Genomic DNA, 17511 nt, shown 5'->3' on the forward strand with positions numbered 1-17511 from the left:
TGAACCGAATCCATACGAGGAAATGGACAATAAGGAAAAAGGGATTTCATCTCGACAGGCGTGTCCAGTAACTCTAGCTGAACGTGAAGTATGGGGGGGAGTGGATGAGTATCTTCCACCGTGGGAGGGGGAGGAACGACCACCCCCGGAACGACCACTCCCCACAGCGCCCGAAATGGACGTGGATCCGATTAAAGTACCGATCCCGAATGGGTCGGATGACGATGACAGTACCATCCAAGGAATGCGACGAGAACTTCGGGAGCAAACAGAGAGAATGACGGAGTTATTGGAACAGATGCGGCGCTTAGATTGTGGGTCCAGGGCAAGGGATGTGAAGGCAGCATATAAGGCTGCCCATAAGGCTATCGTAGAGGGGTTGGAGAATGTGGATAAACAACTGGGGCAATGGGAGGCGCGAAAAGGTGCTTCTAGCTCTAAGGTGAATGAAGAGGTTATGAAACGACAAAAGGAGTGGGTACTGCAGAAGGTTAAAGAAGGGAGTATGACAATTGACGAAGCAAAAAATTATCTACAGGCAAAATTTGGTATGGAGGGTTACATTTTGGGTGGAGAGATTGAGGAGTTATGGAAGGCTCAAAAGAAAGGGGAAGCAGCTGGAGGGAGCGATCCAGATGAAGAAGGGTTGTTGTCGTGGTTCCGAGCCACTGTAAGTGGAAGTGATAGTGCGGGAAAAAGTAAGGATGTGGCGCCACCTATTGATCCAACTTTTAACGCGGGAGCGCGGTATAAGGGGTTGATAGAGAATGCTCGGTTACAGGGGGACTTTATATTAACTCCAATAGCAGCCCCCGTAGTAGTGGGAGCCCAGGGCCCCAAGTGGGAGCCTTTAGATTGGAAATTGGTGCGAGATTTACAAAAAACAGTGATGCAATATGGACATGATAATAAGCTTGTTCGAAACCAAGTCTCTGCTTTGTTTAAATATTCGAGTATGGTTCCTGCAGACAGCAGGGCTATAATGGAACTTCTGCTTTCCTCTACTACCTATATGCTCTGGCTAGCAAAGTGGCAAGAAAGGTTAGAAGAAAAGCAATTGGAAAATCTAAATTGTAGTATGGATGATCCGTTAAGGGTCGCCACTCTCGACCAACTGATGGGAAATGGGCGTTATCGGGCAGTTGAGGCCCAAGCAGCGCTTCACCCTAGAGTATTACAACAATCAAAAAATGCAGCTTTAGCAACCTTTCTTGCCCTGCCACAGATTGGAACACCTCAATTACCATATACTAAAATAATGCAAAAGCCAGACGAGCCTTTTTTCGGCTTTGTCAATCGGCTAAAAGATACCCTGGATATGGCACCTAATGTGCCTCCAGAGATGAAAGCAATATTGGCTAAGGAATTGGCAATACAAAACGCAAATCAATCCTGTAAACAACTGTTGGCTACTCTGCCACCAGGGGCCTCGATTATTCAAATGATAGAAGTATGTTCCCGAGCACCAATGGTTGAAGAAGAGCAGAAGGCTAAAATACATGCCGTGGCTTTGGCTACAGCACTCAAGGAGGGGAGAATATCTGGAAAGGGGGATAAAGGATTTCATGGAGTGTGTTTTCAATGTGGCCTACCAGGACATGTGAAAAGAAGGTGTCCTAACAAATTTAGAGTTGAAGGTGTGGGCCCGAAAGGATTTAATGGGAACTGTGCTAAATGTCAAAAGTTTGGGCATAAGGCAGCAGAATGTCGGTCACGATGTTATAAGAACGGTACACAGCTGCAGGGAAACGGGAGCTGCCGCGTTATGAGGGACGCGGCGAACAAATATCCCCGAACGATGGCTGCCTCTGCGAGCTCTCCTCCGCAACTTGCGGAAGTGCAGGAGTCGATTTGGCCGTGGCAAAATCCACAGTAATTAGAGATTCTGATGTGCACATATTGGAATCTACGTGCACTGGTCCCCTGGGGAAGGGCCTATCCGCTTTGGTGATTGGCCGTTCCTCAGCTTCAAAAATGGGTATTTTTGTTCTACCAGGGTGTATTGATGCTGATTACTCTGGAAATATTGGCATAATGATTAAAATTTTCAATCCTCCTGTTACTATTCCAGCACTGAGCAGGATAGCCCAATTGATACCTTTTCGAGCTCTAGTTCCTAATCCTGGACAGGCCCAGCGTGGAAACAAAGGCTTTGGATCTTCTGGACCCCCCCAGGTTGCCTTTTGTGAAAAAATAACTACTCAGCGTCCGACAAGACTCGTGAGTATGGTGGGACCGGATGGTGTTCGTCTCACTGATGTTGCCATGATGATTGATACAGGTTCAGATATCACTATCGTTCCCAAGTTTGCATGGCCACCTCAGTGGGATCTGCAAGAAATTGATGCTCCTGTGACAGGTATCGGAGGGCAATCTCCTACGCAGGTTAGTCGATGCTTTGTAACCATCATGGATAAAGAGGGAAACAGAGCCATGATAAAACCTTATGTGATGTGTACATCACTGTGGCTGTTGGGAAGGGATGTTCTGGCCCAGTGGGGAGTCATCTTGCAGACACCTTTTCCCTAGCGGCCATTGGGGGCAGCTTCCGCCCCACCTTAAAGTTAACATGGACCACGAAGGACCCTGTGTGGGTGGACCAATGGCCGCTGCCAGAGGAGAAGCTGCGTTACCTAAAGGAACTAGTTAAAGAACAATTAGACCAAGGTCATATTAAGCCGTCAACAAGTCCTTGGAACACCCCTATTTTCACCATTAAGAAAAAATCAGGAAAGTGGAGATTGTTACATGATCTCCGAGCTGTTAACGCATGCATGGCAAACATGGGAGCATTACAGCCAGGGTTGCCTCACCTGTTATGCTCCCACAAGCATGGCATTTGTTAGTAATTGATCTGAAAGATTGTTTCTTTACAATACCCCTCGACCCGGAAGACAGTGACAAATTTGCCTTTACGGTTCCTACGATTAATAGGGAAGGCCCATCGGAGCGATATCAGTGGGTAGTTCTTCCACAGGGAATGAAAAATTCGCCAACCATCTGTCAATGGTTTGTGAATTTGGCCCTGAAACCGTGGAGGAAAAATCACCCAGATTTAATTACCTATCATTATATGGATGACATCCTAGTAGCAAGCCCTGAAGTTTTACCAGCTACGCACGAAGAGGAATTAATTACTTGTTTAAAGGAATTTGGTTTGGTCGTTGCCCCTGAGAAAGTGCAAAGGCAAGCTCCTTGGAATTATTTGGGTATGGTTATCACAGAGGCTAGAATTAGACCCCAAAAGCTTAAATTGCAGACAAAAATTGACACTGTTAACTGTGTGCAAAAATTAGTGGGAGACATCCAATGGATCAGAAATTTTTGTGGTATTACCAATGAGGAAATGGAGCCGTTGTTTCAACTGCTCAGAGGAGCTAAAGAGCCTGCGGAAAAGCGGAGCTTAACTCCACAGGCTGCCACAGCCTTAGAACGAATTGAGGGGAAGATAGCCGGAACAGCTGCCTATAGATTACAGGAAGGGTTACCAATATCTTTGGTGGTTTATAATCGGAAAAGGGAGGTAGCAGTAATCATTGCCCAGATAAATGAGAAGGGGATCTTGTTTATACTCGAATGGGTTTTTCTTCCAAGTCACCTACGACGCACCTTAACTCAGAGGCATGAGGCAATTGGAATGGGAGTTTTGAAAGCCCGGCAGCGTTTACGAACAATTGCCGGTAGGGAGCCTGACAGTATTATTCTGCCTCTAAAGGCTCTGGAGATAGTCGAAGAATGGTGCTTGAACAGCGTAGAATTTGCCTTAGCCATTCAGGGAATTAAAGTGGACAATCACTATCCTAAGCATCCTCTCTTCCACACCTCTTTGGAGCTGGAAGAGCGAGAAATCCGGAGCTCAAGACCATTGTCAAACGCGATTACTGTATTCACGGATGCTAGTAGCAAAACTGGAAAGTATGGGTATGCTTTCCGGGAGTCAGATCTCTGGAAAACACAAATTCGGAAAGAGACTGCATCCGTACAGGTCCTAGAACTAAAAGCTGTAGTTTGGGCATTTTTAACCTTTCACGATCGGCCCATGAATATAGTCATCGATTCCTTGTATGTGGTAGGCATTGTTCAACGAATTCATAGGGCAATTATAGGGCACGTAAACAACCATAGTCTCCAAGCCTTGTTTGTTCAGCTTTGGAACATCATACAACAGAGGAAGCATGCTTTTTGGGTATCACATATCCGTAGCCACACTGCACTCCCTGGTCCTTTAACAGAAGGCAATGCGGTCATAGATAGTGCTGTGTCAGCAGCAGGTATTCCTTGCTCGGTGGAACAGCAGGCATCGACTTCTCATTCATTTTTTCATCAGTCTGCTCGAGCGTTACAACGCGAATTTAAAATTTCCCGAGCAACAGCTCGTGCTATTATTGCTGCTTGTCCTGATTGTGCACGCTTGACCCCTTTACAGGAAATGGGTACTAACCCGAGGGGATTACAACCAAGACAGATATGGCAGTCAGATGTAACAGAGTTTGCACCTTTTGGGCACCTCAAGTATTTACATGTTACTGTGGATACCTGTTCAAAGGCTTTATGGGCCACCCCAGCCACTTCTGCAAATGCCAAGTCAGCCTGTAAACATTGGACTCAGGCAATTGCTGTTTTAGGAAAGCCTGACATTATAAAGACGGATAATGCACCTGCGTATAAGAGTAACACCTGTGCAACCTTTTTCCAGCAATGGGGAATAATCCATCAGACGGGTATCCCTTATAATTCTGGTGGTCAGGCCATTATCGAGCGTCACCATAAAAATTTAAAACAATTACTGTTTGCTTTGAAAAAAGAGGGGGAGAAGAGTCCCTACGAGTTAATCAGTAAAGCATGTTATGTTTTAAATTGGCTTAACCCTCGAAATGATGATAGTATACCTATTTTCACCCATTTTTCTAAAAACCCAGCTGATCTTTCAGGAAAGAAGGTGCAGGTAGAAGTTTTCTGGCCGCAGAAACAGATCTGGGAAGGTCCAGTCGAGTTAATTACGTGGGGACGGGGTTATGCTTGTGTACTTGCAGGAGATGGAGCGACCTGGGTACCAGCCAAGTGGGTACGACCGTGGTTGCGGAACAGACAGGAACAATCAATGGACCAGGATGTCAGAATGGACCAGGTTCAGCTGTTTGGTAATCATCTTGATAACAGTGACAGGAATAGTGCAGGGGAAATGGCAGACAGAAATTCAGCAGAGGGAGAACATTTGGGTCACCATAGCTAATCAGACAGGCCAAAGTGCCTTCTGTCTTAGCTTGGAACGTCCAGGAGACCCTTTTCGTACTTGTTTGATAGGTGTCCCTGTTTGGCAACCTCAAGAATTCAATGGATACGTAGCTAATTTTGCTGTGCTTAATGATACTCTATTAAATACTACTATGTGCTCTTACCGATCAAAGCGAACGGCAGAACAGTTAGACGGGTGCTGGCAATGTGAAATCATTAAAAGTCTGAATGGCACTCTGACTTCCCCGCCGGAGGAATTAGACTTGTTGGGAAGTCTGAATGCCACAAATACCACCCGAAACGGTGGATGGGTTAGTTTTGAACTGCATAGCAAAGGTGCACTTGAAGAAAGTACATCGCAATGGGCAATAGTTAACTCGGGGCTGAAAATTAATGATGTTTATCTTCACACATATACCCAATGTAAATTAACGAGCTTCTCTGCAAAACGGCTACCACCAGGAGTGTTTTTAATATGCGGAGACCGGGCATGGAACGGAGTACCGTCCAGTCCACAAGGAGGTCCATGTTATCTGGGGAGACTGAGTTTGTTTCACCCTAATGTATCTCAAGTGATGACCTTTGTATCCAAAAGGAAGAAACGATCGATACATGAGTTAGATTGTACAAAAATTGGGGATCCAAGATTTTGGTCAAGGGTCAAAACTATCTTCGTGTCCCTGCTTATCCCAGGGAGCACTGCCGCACGAGCAATGACTTCCTTGAAACAGCTAGCATGCTGGACAAGGAATGAATTAAATTTAACATCAGACATTTTAGATCAGTTATCGCAAGATGTAGCTAGTGTAAATCATGTAGTATTGCAGAATAGAGCCGCAGTAGATTTTCTGCTTTTAGCACATGGGCATGGGTGTGAGGATTTTGAAGGTATGTGTTGTTTAAACTTATCCGATCATTCAGAGTCTATCCATAAAAAGATTGCACTCTTGAAAGAAGGGCTGCACAAGTTGAAGGAAGAAAGTTGGGGATTAGAAGATTGGCTCAGATCGTTAGGCTTAGGACCATGGATTACAGAAATGTTGTACCACTTGTGCGTGATCGGGATGGTTATACTCGTGCTTGTGATTATGTTACCTTGCTTTTGCCAATACTTGCAACGCTTGATGCATAATACCGCTAATTCTGTTTTTGAAAAAAGAGGGGGAAATGTTGGGGCCTTAGCACTTTTACAGGAATACGAGGAGCTGAAGTGATGAGAACTGAGGAGCTGAAGTGATGAGAACCGAGGAGCTGAGGCGGTGAGAACCGGGAACTGAAGCGATGGGAACCAAGGCCACCCGGAGAAGATAACGCTCGTTAGCAACTTTTTAATGAACTAGGCCGGCCATAACCAGATAAGCATCCGGGAGGACCAGCAATAGAGCATCGGAAAGGAATGTCAGCCAGCTGCAAGCTAGTTATGCATGGACACTATAGCTTAACCAATGAGAATGCTGTTGCTTAGCGCGTGTGTACGCTTACAGGTGATAGAATTGTATAAAGCTACACCGTAGAGGATAGTAAACGAATTGAACCTGCTTCACATTGAAGTGTCGTTCATTCCGTCTCGCGGGGTGGGCCTCGGCAGACCATGAACTGTAAATACGTCACCTCAGAAAGCTGATTTGCTTGCTTTCACACAGACTCTGGAGTTACCTGGAGGAAAGTGGGCCAATATCTATGTGACTTGAAATATACCTTTGGGGTAATACATGCACTTGTGGCCATTTAGAAGGAAAGGAGCAATGTAACCAGAGGAAATCAGAAAGTGGATGAAGCTGCAAAAAGAGGTCCCAGGCCACCACCAACTCACAAGGACTCTGCTGAGGACATGTACACCTGGCCCCAGGGCACAACTGCCCTTGGCGCTCATTGCGCTATCAAGGAACACGTCTCAATTATGGAAGACAAAACTTTCTTGAGTCCATCGGGCTGTAAGGGCAGCAGGGGAGCAGGGAAGAAAGATCAAGGTGTTCAAGGCTGCTTGCAGGGTTGGAAGCAGAGCCCCAAGTACAGCCCGGCCTCTGGGCAGGCAGCCACCAGCAGCACCATGGGGCTGCCTGAGGAGACCTCCTTGGCCCCCAGCAAGCCCAAGGCCACGCACTGCTCTCTGCCGCCAGGCTCAGCAGTGCCAGGGGGAGTCCAGCACACGCAGACCCTTCCTCACGGCAGCCCCCCTGGCCCTGCCGCTGCCCTCCTCCCCCATGGAGCAGTGGAACATCCCAGAGGGGCAGTTATCACCACGGGAACACGGATGCTTCCCAGGGCTGCGCCTCACAGTGGCCCCAGTGCTGGTCATGCAGCAGCAACGCCAGGTGAGCAGCAGGGCTGCGCAGCACCAGGGGCCACCCGTGGTGCCCATGAGATACAGGGGAGCTGCGGGGCTGCAGGGCAGCCTGCGCGATGCCTCCCAGGGGAGGCCCCAAAGCCACCGTTCAACAGGGTGCTCATGGCTGCAAAAGTAAACATTTCCATTCCATTGCAGAGTCAGTAGAGTGAAAAAAATGGAAAAAGACGAAGTTGAAGAGATGGAGTGGGAGAGCTCAGTGCAGGTACTGTGCGTGCAGGTAGAGGCTGCGCGGGGACGGCTGGCGCTTGGCTCTGCGAGAGCAGCCGCGGGGCTGGTGGCAGAGGTGCCAGGGAGCTCTGGCAGGCCTGGGTGCTGGGGCAGAGCTGCGCCAGGGCCAGGAGCGGCCAAGGCCTCGGGGGCTGCTGCCTGAGCCTGGCGCCCTGGCTCTGTGCACCGCCTGCCCCGCGCACGCAGGGGACACGAGGCCCCGCGCACAGAGCCAGCGCTGCCACCGTGACCGTTCCCACAAGCTCTCCTGCTCTCTTCCAGACTCTGGGAGCCCAAGGCCTGGGCAGCTGCGGTTGCGAGGAGCCCATGGAGTGGGAGAGCTCCAGCTGCAACATCCAGGTATTGCCCCTGCTTCTGGCAGCATCAGGAGAGCTGGGGCTCATCTCGGCCCCTTCTCTCTTTACTCTTTCCGAAATCAGGAAGATTTCGGAAGGAGCGCCAAGGAGCGCCAGCTCTGCGTCCTGCCCTGCAAAGGCCTCTTGCTCTCTTGCAGGCTCCATGCATGAATGGGAGCTCCACAGGGGACCATCTTGAGCCAATGGAGTGGCTCAGTTATGGCAGCAGCCAGGTACAGTCCTTGCAGCCACTGGATGCCCTTGTCCTTCCCCTTTCGCACGCACCGTCCCCACCAAGGTCTCCCGCTCTCTTCCAGATGATGGGGAGCAGTGGCCTGGTCGGCTGCAGCCAGGAGGAGCCCATGGATTGGGAGAGCTCCGGCTGCAGCCCCCAGGTATGGTCCCTGCTGCCGGCTGCACGGGCAGAGCTGGGGCTGTGCCCGGCCCCTTGGCGCTGCTCCGCGCTGCCTTTGGGGAGCAGCCGCGCGGGAGCCTGGCCCAGGTGTGCGGGCGCTCTGGCGGGCCACGGCGCCGGGGCAGAGCTGCACAGGGCGCAGGAGCGCCCAAGGCCTGGGCACCTGCTGCCTCAGCCCCTCTGCCGGCCTCTGGGCTGCACTGGCCACGCCGAGCCTCTGCCAGGGCACCAATGACGGCAGCGCTGCTGCCAAAGAGCCCGCGCAGCCGCCAAAGAGCCTCTGCTCCACGGGAGCCCCCGAGCCGCTCCTCGGCCCTGCTGATGCCTCCTTTTCCCTTGCAGACCAAGCTCCCCTTCACTCTGGCTGCTGCAAGAGAGTGCTAAGGAAGATGGAATTAGTCCATAACCTCTTTTTTATTCAGATTTTTCTTCACATAGTTTCATAGTACAATTTGTTCTTGTTTATACTGTTAATATTCTTTTTAATATTATAGTTGTTAATGTAATTCTTGTTCCTGTTGTTGTTCTTTTTGTTGTTGTTTAAATATATATTCCTCTATCATTGTGCACATGTTGCATGTTGTTTCCAATTAAGCTCAGGCACAAAAATTCCCACTGCAGGTGTGTGTGTGAAGTCCCAGTATTTCACACACCAGGGGCAGGGAAGCAACAGCAAAAAATTCCTTCCGGCACTTCCATTCACACGTGGCCCTGGAGATGCCCAAAGGGGAAGGAGCCCCAGCCCCACCGCAGGGCACCTCTCAACTCTTCGGGTGCCGCACACAACGCACACCAGTAAGTAGCTCAGGCCATGACCCTTATGTTGGCTGCTAACCCAGTTGCTGTTGCTCTTTTCAGTTAATAAATAAATAAAAATTACTTGTAGCTAATTGGCTCATCCATTTCTTATTGCTGTCCTTTCTGTTTACTGACTTTTTGTATCACTATAACATGGCTTTAAAATTTGCTTCTTTGATAACTGCCTGTTGCAGATAGTTAGGGTACCGGCGGCTGGAAGATATCGTGCTGTACGGAAAGATAGGGCCCCTAATAGCCAATAGCGTTTAGTTCATGAAGTAAGCAGACGGATGTGACGTTGTAAACCTTAGCTATATAACACCTTGTTACCCATCAATAAACGCCATTTGCCGTCCACCACATTGGTGTCAGCGAGCTGATGGCCCGAGCGGCCTGGGGGTGGTCGCCGTGCCGTTCCTGAACCAGGTCGCCACGCCGCTTGAACGGCAACAAGTGGTGCCGAAACCCGGGAATCATCGGCTGGACGGGTGAACGGCGGCCGGAGCGGCTGGACCAGCCCGGCGGGGAGGACGCTATCAGAGCAACAAGGAGGATGGAAGTCCTTGTGAAAGTCGTATCGCAATTACATAAGCATTGGGGGATTGATTGTAAGCCAAAAGATTTTACTCTCGCTGTTGCGAGGCTTTTAAAAATTAAGGTTATAGACCAGCCGGTGGATATTCTGAAGTCCCTGAAGTGTGTCCCTAAAGTGTGGGACAAATGTACTAAGGCGTTAGCCGAGGAGACGATGCCTTCGGGTTGTGGGAAAAACCTTAAGGCTTGGGGAAAAGCTGTACAAGCCTTGCAGAAAGCTATGAAAGAGCAGGAGACCTGGGTAGCGGTAAGGGACTGTTTGCTGGCAACCCCAAAAATGGGAGTCGGGGCAACCGCACAGACTTTGCACCCCCCAGATGATGGTGATTCTGCTGACCCTAAAGATCTGCAAGAGAGCGACACATCCCCTCCATCCCCGAACCCCGTCCCACTTACAGAGGAGCAGAAACAGCCGAAATCTGTTTGGAGCGAGCTAGCCGGGGAAGCTAGGAACACTGAAAAGAAGTCAGAGCTTGGGGACGTCTGGGCCAGGCCACCACCCTATGCCCCTCAAAATGGCGCCGAGCCGCAAGGGGAAGGGCCGGGCGAGGGTGCCCCCGGCGCGAGTGAGGGGCCGAGAACCAATGGGGGTGACCGGACAGGTGAGGGAGGCCCGAGCGAGGGGCCGAGAACCAATGGGGGTGACCGGTCAGGTTAGGGAGGCCCGAGCGAGGCGCTGAGGACCAATGGGAGTGACCGGACAGGTGAGGGAGGCCCGAGCGAGGGGCCGAGAACCAATGGGAGGGACCGGACAGGTGAGGGAGGCCCGAGCGAGGGGCCGAGAACCAATGGGGGTGACCGGACAGGTGAGGGAGGCCCGAGCGAGGCGCTGAGGACCAATGGGAGTGACCGGACAGGTGAGGGAGGCCCGAGCGAGGCGCTGAGGACCGATCAGAGCGGCCATTTCACAAAAGGCGCCTCCGCGGGTGGAAGGCGGGGCGAGCCAAGAGGGGGGAACAGCCCGCCCGGAACGGAAGTAGGCGGGACGGAAGTAGGCGGAGCCGGAGCCCAACGAAAAGGTACCGGAGCCCGGAAGTGACCAGTCAGTCGAGTTCCGGCTCCGGATCAGACACTAGTCAGGACGAGCGGCTCACAACTGATTCAAACTTAAGGAAGGAGAAAAAGAAGGTAAACAGAACTAAGAGCCAAAATATTCCCATTCGAATTAAAGAAAAACTGCGAAGGGGAGAAACCCCTCTCACGGACTGGAAGGAAATAAAGATCCCATGTGCCGACTGGGGCCCATCGGCCGCGCTAGCGTTCGCAGCCCGGGTGAAGGAGGCAGGAACGAGAGTCCACTTGCCGATAAAATCTAAGGACGTACAAGTGATTGTTAAAGCAATTGCAGATAAAGGGATTAATTCTGCCATGGTCTCAACCCTCATAGATGCTATCTTCGGGGGGGACGATATGCTCCCGTTTGATATAAAGCAAACTTGTAGGCTAATCTTTGATGGAGCAGGGATGATCGTTTTCAGACAAGAATGGGAAGACAACTGTACGAGGTATTTAGCCCAGGTAACTGGGGCAGATCATCCATTACACGGCTCCAGCCTGCAGCGGTTAATGGGTACAGATCCAACAATGATCACCCCCCAGGCGCAGGCCCATGAGGTTATGACAACTACTCGTGCGGCCAGAGAAGCTGTTCGCACAGCCTGTAGAGTTGTTGCCAGACCATCACCATGGTCCACAATAAAGCAAAGTGAAAGTGAGAGCTTTACACAATTTGTAGATCGTCTCCAAGCAGCGGTCGACTCTTCGGCCCTGCCCACGGAGGCAAAAGGCCCGGTCGTAGCGGAATGTTTGCACCAACAATGCAATTCGGCAACCAAAGAATTCTTGCGATCATTGCCGGCGGGGTCAAGTATCGCAGACATGATTAAGCATGTTGCAAAGGAAGAGCATCTGACCCCAATTCAGATGGCTGTTCACACCGCAATAGCCACCGTAATGGCAGGTTCTAAATGTGGCCAGGCCGGCCATGTTGCAGTAAACTGCCCTTGGCTGGGGGACTCGCTGGCAGCGCTCCCCCCATGCCAAGATCGACCCAAAGGTCGCTGTCAGGAAAGATGGCAGAGTCAAGTGGTGCCCGCTTAAGTCTATTAAACCAGACCTTCAAAATAAAACTAATGAAAATTGTGAGTTTCTGTTCACAGGACCGGATCATCGGACGCCCCGGTGACAGGCGTCCCGCCCGAGCCTGTGAGTTCCACGCCGATCGAATCCAGAAAACAACAAAACAGCCTCCGCAAGAGGGGGCCGCGATGCCTTTGCGTTATCTTAATTTTGCAGCTTGTCACTATAGGACAAGTAGAGTCACATCAGCCCTTTAAATGGGTACTTGAACAGATGGAACAATCTCGAGTGATTAGTACAGAAGTAACTACAGGGTCACCAGTTTTCAGTGCCATGCCTTGCCAACCAGCACCCTTTGAACCCTATTCCAAACGCGGCTGGTACGAAAATTGGTTCACCGGTTCGCTATGGTTAACCACCCTGCATATTGAATAAGCTCATGCCGTTTGTCAAGAGTCGGCTAGAGAAGGTTAACATCATGTTAGTAGAACGCCGACAACGGCTTTAAGAATATATCCACTCAGTATTATCCCCAAGTTATCCCAAGGTGCACCCTATTCCTATACCGCGGTATTACCTGTCATCCTCTACCTTCTACGCGCCTTCTTCTTTGTGCCTTATGTTTTTATGTCAAGTTTATGATATATAATCTTAAGATTGTTATAAGCTATAAGAATAGAATAATAATAAGAGTAAGTAAGAGTAACATAATAATAAGAGTAAGTAATAAGGATAAGGTAATAATGACAATAGGTAAGAGTAAGATAATAATAAGATAGCAATAAGAATACGATAATAATGAGAATAAGTAATTAGATAAGAATAAGATAGTCATATTTTAGCTAGTTTTGTTATGCATAGGGAGGGGGCAGATGTTGCAGATTACTACATTGTTACAGATAGTTAGGGTCCGGCGGCCGGAAGATATCGTGCTGTACGGAAAGGTAGAGCCCCTAATAGCCAATAGTGTTAGTTTATGATGTAAGCAGACGGATGTGACGTTGTAAACCTTAGCTATATAACACCTTGCTACCCCTCAATAAACGCCATTTGCCGTCTACCACACTGGTGTCAGCGAGCTGATGGCCCGAGCGGCCTGGGGGTGGTCACCGTGCCGTTCCTGAACCAGGTCGCCACGCCGCTTGAACGGCACAGGGCCACAAGTGTTTCCAGCCAGCTCTGAAGAGATACCAAGGACACAAGTTGCACCTGGAGTTCTCTCAGGCAGCAGTTGCCTGCTCCAGGGTAGTGAGCAGGCAAGTGTTAGTGTGCTCTTCATTTGGTAAATGGGTGTCCTGGTTTTCATGTGATGTTTCTTGGTCAGGTCACAAATTCCTCCTTCCTGGATCCTGTGGTGTAAAGAAAGAAGGATAACTCTCCAGAGCTCCATGCTTTCTGTCCTTTCTTTTGTCCAAACCTGATTTCTGGACTCTGCATAGCAGTCAGCAGATGGCCTGGAGGTGTGGATCTTGTCACCTGCCTTAGAGCCTATTCACTTAAAATGCAGTGGGCATTGGCGGCAACTGAAACTGTCTTTCCTTTTTGCCGGGGTCAAGGAGGACAAAGAGCAGGAGCAGTCCTTGTGGTTTTGTTCTGATTGCAGGTCAAGATTGTTCAGTGTCTCGTGACTCAACTGTGCTCTGGTAACGTCCACAAGCTGCTGTAGGTTCAGACAAGCCCTGGAAGCAGCAGTCCTCCTCCCCTGTGACCCTCTTCATCCTGCCGGGGCTCATTTTCAGCCAGAAATCCCTCTCAGCACACACCTCCCCATCCTGTGAAAGGCAGGAGTGCAGGACTGTACAGGAAGGGCCACATGCCGTGTGTGACAGCATGGCTTTCCATCCCGTGGGTGACTGTGACACCACCCGCTAATCCCCACTTCTGACCACCCTCCAAGGAGAAAAAGAGCTCAGTTCCAGTGCTGAGCTGTACAGGTGCTCTTCGTTTTCATCATGCTCCTTTGCATGCCCCAAGCCCCCTGCCCTTATGGCCCTGAGTAGCAAGTGTGCAATTATTGCCTGGTGACTTTTAAAAGAAGGGAAAGATGCCTCTTCTCTCGCTGCCCTCCAAGAAAAAGCAGCCCAGCCTGAACCAGGCAATGCCTGTAACAAGACCAACCAAGGCAGAGCAAGGTCCTTCCTTGCGCTCAGCTTCTTCTATTCCCAGTTGTCACTTTGACCATGCAGGTGGCAGGTGAAATTGTCTGAGGTGTGAAACAGGAATAACACCAGAGGAGAAATTGCCACTTGTGCACTTTGAGATGTGATCGTGATACATGCAATGGTGCAGTGTGACAAACAGAGAAGGAGTAAAGGGAAGTAAGCTAACATCAGGAGGCATGAAAGCAGTGCGAGATGCAGTGCCATAAATGCAGCATTCCAATGTGAGCCCCTTTTTGCATCTATCGGGGGGTGCTCAGAGAGTCTCTGATGTGTGAAGGTCGCTTGCCAAGGGCCAGAGGTACAAGCAGTGTAACTGGAGGGGCTCGATTTCTCCAGTTCATGGAGCTCTGTCAGACGTGGACACTGAACAGCGCAAGAGAGTCCCCTCAGAGCCCATGGTTTTGTGGGTGTCCAGTTTGCTGAAGGGAGCCCTACTCAGATCCTCCTCCAGCAAGGGAAAGTCTTCCTTTCTCCATTTCTCCATGGTCTCCAGGGACTAGGATTCCTGAAGGTCACTATTAGCGCTAAAGCCTGCGACAAAGGTGGCATTTTCTGTGTCCTCTCTCAGCAGGGCTCTTGGCCCATTTAGCCGCAGGCCTGTATTTTCCCTAGTCCACCTTTTGTCTTTGCTGTATTGTATTTTAAATAATTATTTATTATTATTTTATCAGGAAGGTAAGAGTAAAATATCAGACAGGAATATATGAAGAGCGCATGTTTTGTGTCAAGTACATGGGAATGACAAGTGACTGCACACAGGACAGTTTTTGGCACTGACATTGTACCCATTGAGAAAGTTTCCTCAGTGCCTCCTTGAGCTCCCTGTTCCTCATGCTGTAGACAAGGGGGTTCAGTGCTGGAGGCACCACTGAGTAGAGAATGGCCAGTACAGAGAGATCCAGAGCTGGGAAGGATATGGAGGGTGGAGAGGGGGGAATAAAGTGGCTAAGTGTGACATTTCACTGCCCCTGTGACCGGGAATAGGAGTCAGACCCAACCAAATGGGTATCACGACCTCTAATCCCTCTGGGGGACTGCAGATGACTGCACAGTCCAGGGCACCTGGACTGCAGAGCATTTCCAAGGGTGCTCGTTGTGTCCAGTTGTGCCTATACATCCTGCCCCTGGTATTTGATAGATGGTGACCCAGAGGGTTCTCCGTTCTCCCTTCTTCCTGACAGTTGAGTCCTCACTGCCTCTCCTGAGACTGCAGAGTCCTCTTTTGCCTGCGAATACCCAGTGCTTTACCTCTAAGAAACTCCATCTTTGAGGAGCTCTCCCTTTATGAGGCTCTACTCACAGTCCATCCCAGGCATATGCTGTCCCAGGAGGATCTCTGTGCTCTCCTGACACCTCCAGCTTCCCCTCCATGAGAACAGCCACCTGACACTGTGCCTTAATACATAGGAGAGCTGTGCATGTGTAAATCCATGACCATTCAGCGTCTCCACTATCCTTGGACTGTGATAGGTGAATTCTCAAACCAGCCCTTGGTCTCTGAAAGATCATTACATGATTCTGAGCTCTGTGTAGCTGAACCCATGGAGAATCCTGTGCAGCAGGCCCTTGAGGGATGCAAGTCCTTGGGCCTATTCTTGACACCATCTTTGGAGGAAAAGCCCAGCTTTCACGCACTGTACTGATAGAAATTACTTTATTACAGAGATACTGTTAGGGAGTCAGTCCTTGTCCAGCATTCAACACAATTGAGGGTATCAGGTGAGACAGAGCAGACACCGTAAAAAGCGGAATGTATACAAGTAGTTATGTAGCAACACCATAACATTTATTATCACTAATAAAAGCCATAATAAAAATAACATGAAGAAACAATGCTCAATAGAGTTACGGGATACAGAAAGAGTCATTTGTGGAGAGATGTGGAAAAATTACCACTGCTTAAAAAGGTCCATGAAATCACTTTCCTAATGGCATCCTTGAGCTCCTTGTTCCTCATGCTGTAGATGAGGGGGTTCACTGCTGGAGGCACCACCGAGTACAGAACAGCCAGCACCAGATCCAGAGTTGGGGAGGAGATGGAGGGGGGCTTCAGGTAGGCAAAAAATGCAGTGCTGAGAAACAGGGAGACCACGGCCAGGTGCGGGAGGCACATGGAAAAGGCTTTGTGCTGGCCCTGCTCTGACGGGATCCTCAGCACAGCTCTGAAGATCTGCACATAGGACACCACAATCAAAGTGAAACACTCAAACATTAAACAAGCATTAACTATAAGAAGCCAAACTTCCCTGAGATAGGAGTGTGAGCAGGAGAGCTTGAGGATCTGGGGGATCTCACAGAAGAACTGCTCCACCACATTGCCTTGGCAGAGCGGTAGGGAAAATGTGTTCCCAGTGTGCACAAGACCATTAAGAAAGCCACTGGCCCAGGCAGCTGCTGCCATTTTGACACAAGCTCTGCTTTCCAGGAGGGTCCCATAGTGCAGGGGTCTGCAGATGGCAACGTAGCGGTCATAGGCCATGACTGTGAGGAGGGAAAACTCTGCTGAAAACAAGAATGCTACCAGGAAGACCTGTGCAGCACATCCCCAGTAGGAAATGGCCCTGGTGTCCCAGAAGGAATTGGCCATGGATATCGGGACAGTGGTGGAGATGAAGCCAAGGTCGAGGAGGGAGAGGTTGAGGAGGAAGAAGTACATGGGGGTGTGGAGGCGGTGGTCACAGGCTATGGCTGTGATGATGAGGCTGTTGGCCAGGAGGGCAGCCAGGTAGATGGCCAGGAAGAGTGAGAAGTGCAAGAGCTGCAGCTCCCGCGTGTCTGCGAATGGCAGGAGGAGGAACTCGTTGATGGAGCTGCTGTTGGACATTTTTCTGTCTCCAGGCTTTGTGGACCGTTCAAAGAAGAAAAGATATTGACCTTACAAAGGTTTTTTTCCAGTAAAAAAAACAATATTCCAGTTCTAGTACACCTCCCAAATTGCATCTCTTTACCGAGGGGATCTTTGTGCAGCTCCTTGCTTGAGCTCCAGTTTGGGGTAACTGAATGTGTGATACGAGGAGCAGGAACATCTTCCTGTGGGCTCCACGGACATCTGTCCTGATCTGAAGTAGTGGGAAGGGGATAACAGGGAGCTCTGAGATTCACAGTTTTTCAGGTGAAATCCTCTTGGCATCTAGAAGAGATTGTCAGCATCTACACCACCTCTTCTAAAAAATGGGTGTTGAGAGCACAGTTTGGGGATTTTGGAGGGGATTTGTTTATTTTCTTTGAGTTGCCGCACTCGCCCCTGGGGAGTGCTCCTCAAAGGCAGAAATTCTCAGCATTTCCAGTGGGAATCCTGTGAGAACTGGATTCATA

The 17511-nt window shown here is 49.8% G+C and overlaps 2 protein-coding genes across 2 annotated transcripts; one reads left to right on the forward strand and one right to left on the reverse strand.

The window, feature by feature from the left end:
- The first annotated feature begins 175 nt into the window (after positions 1 to 175).
- Positions 176 to 8347, forward strand: LOC148593936 (uncharacterized). Its single transcript, XM_088529021.1, has 3 exons — positions 176 to 747; positions 5672 to 6354; positions 8307 to 8347. The coding sequence occupies exons 1-3, from the start codon at positions 176 to 178 to the stop codon at positions 8345 to 8347; spliced, it is 1296 nt and encodes a 431-aa protein (XP_088385147.1).
- A 7713-nt stretch (positions 8348 to 16060) lies between these two features.
- On the reverse strand, positions 16061 to 17020 carry LOC148593937 (olfactory receptor 14A16-like). The gene has a single exon (XM_088529028.1). It carries the CDS (start codon positions 17018 to 17020, stop codon positions 16061 to 16063), a length of 960 nt encoding a protein of 319 aa, XP_088385154.1.
- Positions 17021 to 17511: the final 491 nt, after the last annotated feature.

This window comes from Tinamus guttatus, unplaced genomic scaffold (genome assembly GCF_059628265.1).
Source record: "Tinamus guttatus ecotype Peru unplaced genomic scaffold, ASM5962826v1 Tinamus_guttatus_pri_ptg000322l, whole genome shotgun sequence".
In the NCBI taxonomy this organism is placed as follows: Eukaryota; Metazoa; Chordata; class Aves; order Tinamiformes; family Tinamidae; genus Tinamus; species Tinamus guttatus.

Coding starts and splice junctions, on each gene's coding strand:
- LOC148593937 (XM_088529028.1), bottom strand. CDS start 17,020: ATGTCCAACAGCAGCTCCATCAACGAGTTCCTCCTCCTGCCATTCGCA.
- LOC148593936 (XM_088529021.1), top strand. CDS start 176: ATGGACGTGGATCCGATTAAAGTACCGATCCCGAATGGGTCGGATGAC. Junction 748..5,671: donor ACTTTTAACGCGGGAGCGCG/GTATAAGGGGTT, acceptor TAAATTAACGAG/CTTCTCTGCAAAACGGCTAC. Junction 6,355..8,306: donor CTTTTGCCAATACTTGCAAC/GCTTGATGCATA, acceptor GCTCTCTTGCAG/GCTCCATGCATGAATGGGAG.